Consider the following 9668-nt stretch of genomic DNA (forward strand, 5'->3'; position numbering starts at 1 on the left):
AATTGATTTGTGGATTTATTATATGATTAATAAATTAAAGTGAGATTAATTGTTAAATAATTGATATGTTAATTTATATGACAAATAAATTAATGTCAAATCAATTATAATTGATTAGTTATAAACATAATTAATCGGGAATTAAATCGGGATTAATTTGATTTAATTAAAGGTGCAAGGGGTGAAATGTAATTGTTCAATAGTTGAACAAAAGAGGCAATTCTAGAACCATCCAAGCATAGAAAGTTTTGGGAGCTCTTTTACTGTTTTTGGAAGCCTTCTTGTCACATAAAAGGAAAGGATTTGAATGAGAATTAAATTTGTTATTGAATCAATTCAAATCTTGTTTTGCCTGCAAGTTATCTAAACTATAAAAAGGACCCCTCGGCTTGCAACCTTTCGTTCATGAGATTAGCTATAAGCATATAAAAGAAGTCTCCCTCATATCTCCTCTCTCTTCCTCATTCTAGGGTATCTGGTCTTGGGTGTGAGCCATTAGAGGCATCATCCTTTTGGTGTTAGCTTTCCGAGACCAACAATCACAAGGGATTGAAGTGATTTTTTTACTACAACAAATCAAATGTATGTAACCTTAATTTTTATATTTTGATTATACTAGGGTTTCAATTAGGGCTCATGATAGTTTTTTGTTCACTGTATGTTACATTCAAAGTGTTAAGGCATAGATCATTTAGGTTGCATGTGACCTTAAGTGTTAAGTGAAATTTCGTAAGCACATAGTTTTTGTAACATATAAAACTCATCAATGGTATCAGAGTCTTTGTGTGTCTAATTTTGTTTGTACATAAATTAAATTGATTTTTTTTCAAAACATGTTCTCACGACGTGACAGAGTCTCTGTCATAACACGACCTCAACTCAAAACTGGAAATTCGAGATTTTCTACCTAATTTGATTTGTATGGTTAAGTTTTGGTAATTATGTAATTTGAATTTGGCTAAAATCCGAATTTTTCATATCTTAGATAATTAAAAATAAAACCCTAAATATTATGAGACAATTTTGAATCGATAATATTTAATTATGAGATTAGTTAAATTGATTCATCCTTATGGATTTAATAATTAATTTAGTTTAATTTAATTTTTTTAAACAACAAATTTAACCTACTCCTAAACTACTCCTTAAATTCACTTATGTCTATGACGGGACTTGAACCCTCAACCTCAAGGAGGGAAGACAACATCAGATACCACTGTGCTAGAAGCCCTTTGATATTAATTTAATTATAAGTCTAATTAAAAGATAATTATAAATTCATGATACATTTAAATTGAGTAGTTAATTATATGATTAATTTAGATAAGTAATATTTAACCTTTGTGTTTAAAAAGGTTTTAAAATACATCCTTATATATATATATATATATATATATATATATATATATATATATATATATATATATATATATTAAAACGTTTAATACTATATGCATAAGAAAAGTAAGTCGAATCAATAATATGCCTCATTCACGAAACCATGTTACAAGAGGGGTATAAGGAAATTGGCCTATATAATGATTGTTAAATGGGTGTCATTTTCACCCACCGCTCCTTTGTGTGGTGGAGGGTTATTGGCCGAATGGGTTCAATAGGACATAAAATATTAGAAGTATAATCTATAAAGTACTAGAACATTCTTTCAAAATCACACTCTAGTTACTTTAGGAAAAGTATGAATTGTATGCTAATCCATGAGAACGCACACCATTTCTTTATAAGTCATTAATGGAGTCAAAACCCGTGGACTCACCAACTTTATGTTGTATTTTAAAATGCATGTGTTTTCAGGAACTTGATAAAATTGTTATGTTATTCGAACAGAAGAAGTTTTACTATTACCCTTTCTGTTCATTAAGAAGTATGCCATAGTCGGATATTATGTAATAAGTACTAGGAAAACAATAATGTAACTTTCAATCATCAATAAAGGTTTGTATTTTCTCTAGTACTGTTCAATGTACATTAGATAACTGTGATATGAAGAATGACGTTACACCACCCGGTGTTTCCGCCAGTGTCCGGGGTGTGACATGTCATCGGCTTAACTCCGTCTCTGGTGGAAGTGAAGAACCCGAGGGTCATAACAAAGAAGAAAAGACCGCCAGTTGTCGTTCGGGAGGTTACCCCGGAATGAGGCTCCGATAATAAAGTCAGTGTGGGTTTGAGAGAGAAGGTAAAAAGAGTAAAGAGAGTGTTAAAGGGTTTTTATCTTCGCCTCTCCTTTTGGGGGAGAAGGGTGCCTTTTATACTTGTGGCAAAGGGGGACAGATCCCCGACAATACTTTCTGCATTTTTAGGTTCCACCAGAGCCAGGTGAACTCTGATTGGTGAACCGTGTTCCGCAAGTGGTTTCCTACCATTGGCGTAGGTTCACCAGGTGTGATGTTCTAGGGACCACACTTGTCACCCTACAAGTAGTTTGGTACTGTTTTGTCTCGACTCTGGCCTTGATGCTTGGGCGCTAAGGAATTAGCACGAGAACACGAGGTCTGGAGCGAGCGTGAGGACCTGGCGTTATCTGGTCGTCCTTCGAATTCGTTTGTCAGACTGACGGCTCCGTTGGATTTGACAGATTCCCAGTGGGGTACGTCAACAGTTGTGAGTATGATATTGTTAGGATGGACCATATTCTTTGGATTGAGATGAATCTTAGTCAGAATTGATAATCATATGAGAATATGGTAATGTTTCCATAATAGGAGATGTTTGTATAATCCACACGTGATTTGGAAACTTTAATACAAGAAAAGTGTTCAAGGAGCGTACTTTGAATTTGAGAATTCATAACCATGGAATTGTTTCGTGTAACAAGTTCCAGTAGAACATTTAGTAATATTGAAGGCTTAGTCTCTATGACTTTAGAACCTCGACATCACGAAAGGTGAATGCATGTAAATATGAAATTCTACTACATCTTAGATAACGATAAGAATTTGGAATGAGCATCGCAGAGTCGGTCCTGAGGATTTAAATACTCGGGACGATTCGGAACAAAAAGGCCCTTAATCTTTAAGGTGTAACGAATTAAATTACATAAACTATTTTTTTTTAAAACGACAATAAACTTTATAGTAATAAATTAAAGCGTTGCTTTTCCCTGCACTTAACCCTAAAGCTCATTACTTGTTACCAAATTCATTATTTTTAACCGAAGTTCCAATACCCTTTCTACATGAATCACTTCATTCTTGAATGGGAATTTTGCAATAGAAATCCCATAAGAATAATATAAATTTTCATTTATTCATATGTAGAATTTAACATCAAACAGGAGACACATGGAAAGAACAAGAAAAAAATTATCTCAAAAAAAGAAAACAAGAATTTTTTTTTTGTCTCAAAACAAGAATACAAGAAAAGAGGATAGTTCTAGAAACAATAGTAAGCCTCCTAGGTTCCTACCAAGAGAAAGAAACATAATGTCGGTCAACTTTTGATAACTTTTGATAGGAATTTATTACACAGAAAGAACAAGAAAAAATGATAGTTCTAGAAGAAATAGTAAGCCTCCTACCTTGAATACGAATTAGAAACCAAATATAATCAACAAAATGACATGGAAAAAGCTGGACACTTTATGCAAAGTTATCTTGTCGAAATATCTTTTGATAGGAATTTATTACTCAAAATTTATGAATTTCGCTAAACATATTCCTGAACAAGCTAAGATATAGATGATGGAATGCGTAGAGCCATTGATATCTACTTGAAGGTATGTCTGTGTATCTTCTTCTTCAAATTAAGTATATCATTTATAGGGTTTATGTCATAACTCATTAACTCAAAACTCATTAACTATTATATTAATCTAATAACCTGAAATACTGAACTAGTGGTAAACTATAAAACACTAAAACTGATAAAGATTCGTTCAACATGATTACATGACAACATTCATTCAACATTCAAGATTTCAAATAAAACGGATAATTAATGATAAAACTGATAAAACTCAATCCGATAAAACTATTAAAACTGGTAATGATAAGTTGTAAAACTAATTTAGAATCATTTACATGATTACTATTAGATTAGCAGGAGTGGCTGTCATTTTCGTTGAGTTGCATTCAATGTGATCGACTGATCTCTACGAGGCCTTAAACGTTGCCTTCTCCTTCTGCTACGATTCTCCATTGTGCCCTTCTCCCGTACGTGACAGAATAAGATTCTAAACTATTTTTCATTGACTTTGGGCCAAAACTAAATATTGTGTTAAAAAAATCGGGCCCCTAAAGAAGATGGACCCTATTCATGTGCCCATCTGGCACACCCTCATCACCGACCCTAGAGCATCGTTAGTGTAGTGTCCAGTCGATCTGTTCGCAAAGGATGGACCGTCAAGAGGCATGGTATGAATGTTTATAACATGACATGACTGATTTTATTTAAATTAAGTGGTTAGTTGATTACTTGAAAAAGTATACAATAAATAAATTCGTAACTGTTATGGTAATTAAATAATAAAGATTTATTTTTATTTATGAAACCATAGTTAATTAATTTATCATTGTGTTTCACTTTGCATGTTTAATTTCCTGAGTAATTTAATTATTATTCAAAATTTCACAGTCGTTCATACTCTTTGAAGTAAGTAGTGAATTAAGACTCTTATGTATCGATTGTAGATTTTCCATAAGGATTGAACATTGCATGAGATTGCTACAATATTTATGAGTACTTTGAAAATAGGGACTTTAAGGATTGGATAAACTCACGCTTTGAGATTACTTCATGGATTTTATCAAAGGTAATTCTAAGATGATAATATCTTTTATTCTTCAAATAGAGATATAAGTCATATTTTGCAAATCAGTTGTGCATCTGTTTACTCCAAGGCATCTCGTAACTGGGTGTTATAAAGTGTAATTCTGTGCATGATTTGGTGAATAAAATGTATGATTATATAGTCAAAGTTTATTCGTTCCTTTTGTCTTAACAGAAAAAACAAATATTTTTGGGCCCCTCGATGATTTGAGTTGATCTTTAAGAACAATGCCTAGTCCAAACTGAATTGATGTGTTTAATTTTGTAGTCTGAATTTGATCACAAATCGGGAAATTTGGAAACAGAACACGAGGTCAATCATTTAATCCATGACTCTGTTCATATGATATCTTGTAGAAATAAGGAATAGTTGATCACTTATCTTATGGCCAACATTTTATTTGAATAAGAGTTCGGAAATAGCTTCGAAAGGCACTCTTTGCTGTTTAGTTCAAGTTTATACTTGCAATTATAATTATAGACTTATCCAAGTGGGAGACTATTGGATTAAGGTGTCTAAGATTATAACTAAATTGGTATAAACTTCTAATTAGAAGCAAAGTCCTTTTTGGGTTGCCTTTATAACTAGAACTTGGTTAGAATGACATTTGTAGAGAGAGGATAAATTTATTAGTTTATTATATGATTAATAAATTGTAATAAATAATTTGTTAATATATTATGTGATTAATATATTAATTGGAAATAGACAACTGATTTGTTGATTTATTTGTGATTAATAAATTAATGTAAGACCAATTGTTAAATAAGTGATTTGTTAATTTATATGATTAATAAATTAATATGAAATCAGTTAGAATTGATTAATTTTTAATTAGAATTAATCTGAAATGAATTCGGGGTTAATTGAAATTAATTAATGGAACGAGGGGTGAATTGTAATTGTTCAATAGTTGAAAAAAAAAACAATTCTAGAACCATCCAAGCATGGACGCTTTTGGGAGCTCTTTTAGGTTTCTGGAAGCCTCTTAGTTGCATAAAAAGAAATGATTTGAATTATGATTAAATCTATTATCTAATCAATTTAAATCTTGTTTTGCTTGCAAGTTACCTAAACTATAAATAGAACCTTTTGACTTGCAAATTTCGTTTATAAGATTACCTATATGCTTATGAAAGAAATTTCCCTCATATATCCTCTCCCCTCCTCATTCTATGGTTTTTGGTTTTGGAAGTGAGCCATTAAAGACATCATCCTATTGGTGCTAGCTTTCCAAGATCAATAATCACAAGGGATTGAAGTTTGCTTACCACAACAAATCAAATGTATGTAACTCTAATTCTTGTATTTTGATTATACTAGGGTTTCAATTAAGGTTCATGATAATTTTTTTGTTCATTGTATGTTACATTCAAACTATTAAGACATAGATCCTTTAGGTTGCATGTGCCTTTTAGTGTTAAGTTAAATTCCGCAAACACATAGGGCGTGTTTGGCTTAGCTTTTAAAAGCTCAAAAGTTCTTTTCCAAAAAGTTACAAAAAGTCAGGATTTCCTGACTTTTCCAAAAAGTTGCTTTTCCTTATATTAAAACTCCAAAAGTTACTAGTTTGCCAAACATCTTTTTGTTTTTTTTCTTTTACAAAAATGACTTTTGGCTGTGAAAAGCTAAGTCAAACACCCCCATAGTTTTTGTAACCTATAAAACCTATCAGATGCACCAATTGAAGTGTCAAATGAAGTGTCACCGATAGAGGTCGAAACGGTGACGAATTAAGACCGTCAATTTCAATAATTTCTAGGTCGATATAAACATATTAGAAATAAAGAAGTTCACTTCAGCATACGAAATACGTTAGTTGATCATTTATGAAAATTTTATTCGAACATATAAATATTTAGTACTTTTTTCACATGCATGAATAATATTTCTAGAAAATGCATGTATAATACTTATAAATATAATCTTATTTTTTTAATAAATTAATAATTAATTCAAATTCATTGTGAACATTTTATTTTGTTATAAGTTTCCAATATTATTTAAAAAAAACAGATAAAATATATATTGATTAAAATTTAATTAACAGAAATGATGTGTTTAAATGATGTATTCGACAATATACTTAAAGTAAAACATAAGAGGTTTATAAAATTAAAGGTTTTTAACGAATTTTATTTTATGTTAATCTGAAAACCTATCATAACAAATAACAATGATAAAAAAAACTTATTAAATTCTATTTTAACATACCCAAAAATAATATTAGGATAAAGCCTATGATAACAAATAACAATAATAATAATAATAAAAAAACTTATAAAATTCTGATTTTAACATACCCAAAAAAAATAAAATCGTATTTTTCTAAAAAATTAATCTTTTTATGACAACAATATTCCTTTTAACAAAACTATTTCCGGCATTTATCCGAAACAGGACCCGTTTTATCGTGGGTGGAGTTCGGAGTTCCTTCGGTCCGATTGAATGACCTAGGTGTAGTAGAACCAGGCAACAAAGCATTCAAACTTCTACGTCGCTCAAAATTTCTGGTGTTCCGAGCCAATTCCATCGTCATATACTCATCTCCATCGATCAATTTCTGTAATCCCTACGGTTGATTTCCCCAATTCTGTATTTCTTAACAAGGTGCGTTTTCTTTCTGTTCATCTACGTTTTTGTTTCTTAAAACGGCTCCTACTTTTCATTATACCTCTCAATTGTAATCCCTTTGTTTCTGTAAATTATTGCCAAATAGGAAGCAATTCGAATTCTTTGTCTTAGTACTCCAGTTCCCATCTAGTTTTAGTCTAACATGAGAAGGAACCGATCTCAATTTTTGCGAAGGATGATTCTTGAAACATATGCTACCCTTCGATCAATAGGGTTTCAGTCGAATTTTCGAATAATATTCATTAATAATCCATACTCTGTCGTTCATGACTACGTTAAATCGAACTAATTTCTGAAAAGGGGGACAAGGACAACTATCATGATGGAATGAAGTATTCAATCCATATAATCTCCATCCCACCATTTATATGCAACTACAGTTCATCAATCAATCTCTAAACTTTTCTTTCTGTTGCAGCAAAATTCAATCAATGGACAACATCGTTGATGCTTTGAACAGTGCTTATCTAGAATTCGTGAGTGCAATCGCAAACACCCTTGAAACCAAGGATGCTGCAGGTGGCCAGGTAACTGCCGCCACTGATGCCGCCCTAGAAAACCTCAAACAGAGGTGGGAATTGTTCAGGGTGGCATGTGATCAGGCTGAGGAGTTTGTGGAGTCTGTGAAACTGAGAATAGGGTCTGAATGCTTAGTGGATGAAGCCACTGGCTCAGTTGCTGGAAAGCCAGGTCAGCCTGTGACACCTGGACTGCCACCTATCAGTGCTGTCCGGTTGGAGCAGATGAGTAAAGCTGTCAGATGGCTTGTGATTGAGCTTCAACAAGGTTCAGGATCCGGGGGCAATTTAGGGATTCCACAACATAATTCTGCTCCTTTTGATGCTCGGTTTCATGAAGATTCAACTCAATAGGTACACTTTGTTTTTTAGATTGTTTGTTCAGTTTGTTATGTCTTGGATTAAAGTTTTACTTTGAATGTGATCAAACTAACTGTTCTTCTGATCGAATATAAGAAAAGTTGTTAATTTAATTTTCCATGTTTGATGATGTTCTTAGACAAATGAATAGCAGTTTGATGTTAAGTAATTTGAAGAATCATGAAAAAGTTGAAGTATATTTGTTGCTAATTGCATATAGTTATGCCAATGATTATAAGTATTGGAACCCATTTAAAATCGAAGGTTGAATAATGTTCATATGACTCGATCTTTGAACATTAATAAATTGATTGAAATTTGAATTGAGTGATATTTTCTAATCTAAGTTATGGAACAATTGGTAGAAAATTCCACCTTAAATTGTAGTCATGTGCCTAACAAGTGCACTAAGGTCCAAGGATCGAGCACAAGGAAAACATAACCATTGATATGTCGATTTTTTTTTTAGTTTCTTTCCTTGTTAGTGACGACTTTTTTAGTTGAAATGCTAAAAAGCATCACTACAAAACTCTTACTTAAAACGCTTTTACCGATATAATAGTTATAGAGCACCTATGATATGGTATAGAAAAATGGAATTACATCACTACGCATTTTTTTTGTTTATAATTTTTCATTTTAACAATTAGTTTTTATCAAGTATTTTTTTTATAATTGTAATAACAAATAAAAATACCTAATCTAGTGATTTTGTAACTTGATTCAAATATATTATTCCCATCATAAATTAAATAAAATAAGTACCACAAGTTAAAAACAAATATACAAAGTTTAACAAACAACATATCCTAATCCATATGTTTCTTTCTCTTTTTTTGCTTTCTTCTCTTATGAATGATCCGAGGCCACAACCTACTTATGATCATGGCCCGAGTCATGAAATCACCTATATTCGGATCGAGAACTTTTATGCCCACTATTATGGATAGAGGCTTAACCACTCCATTAGGTTCCAAATAAAGAACAAATGAGACTCATGTTGCAATATTACCAACTGTCAACATAGTAAAGAAAATATCACACGAATGCTAGTTTGCCTATGAAATTTCAAAGTGAAAACTTAAACTTATGTGTTGTCAGTTTTATCATCACAATCTCAAAGAAAGACTAATTGTGTAAAGCTAAAAAGATTCAACCCAACAGATCGATTTAGAAAAATTACTAGACTAAATCATGTTTCTTATCAGAAATTTATCCTAGACATAAGGAAAACCAAGCAAGAATACATTCTCATAGATCCTACTTCTGGATCCTGATCTTGTTGGTATGAGTGTTTGTCTAAGCAACAACGAACTTCTTCAAGTCGACGATGGTGTCATCTTCGTTACACTTTAGATGAGCTTTCT

General features: G+C 31.8%; 1 protein-coding gene across 1 annotated transcript; it reads left to right on the top strand.

The window, feature by feature from the left end:
• Positions 1-7184: 7184 nt before the first annotated feature.
• Positions 7185-8414, top strand: MED32 (mediator of RNA polymerase II transcription subunit-like protein). Its single transcript, XM_079012169.1, has 2 exons — positions 7185-7399; positions 7842-8414. Exon 2 carries the CDS (start codon positions 7855-7857, stop codon positions 8293-8295), a length of 441 nt encoding a protein of 146 aa, XP_078868295.1. The 5' UTR covers positions 7185-7399; positions 7842-7854; the 3' UTR covers positions 8296-8414.
• Positions 8415-9668: the final 1254 nt, after the last annotated feature.

Source organism: Lactuca serriola, chromosome 7, assembly GCF_051521515.1.
Source record: "Lactuca serriola cultivar US96UC23 chromosome 7, Lser_US96UC23_V15, whole genome shotgun sequence".
Classification (NCBI taxonomy): Eukaryota; Viridiplantae; Streptophyta; class Magnoliopsida; order Asterales; family Asteraceae; genus Lactuca; species Lactuca serriola.

Excerpts from the sequence above, each read along its gene's own strand:
- MED32 (XM_079012169.1), top strand. The coding sequence starts at position 7,855 with ATGGACAACATCGTTGATGCTTTGAACAGTGCTTATCTAGAATTCGTG.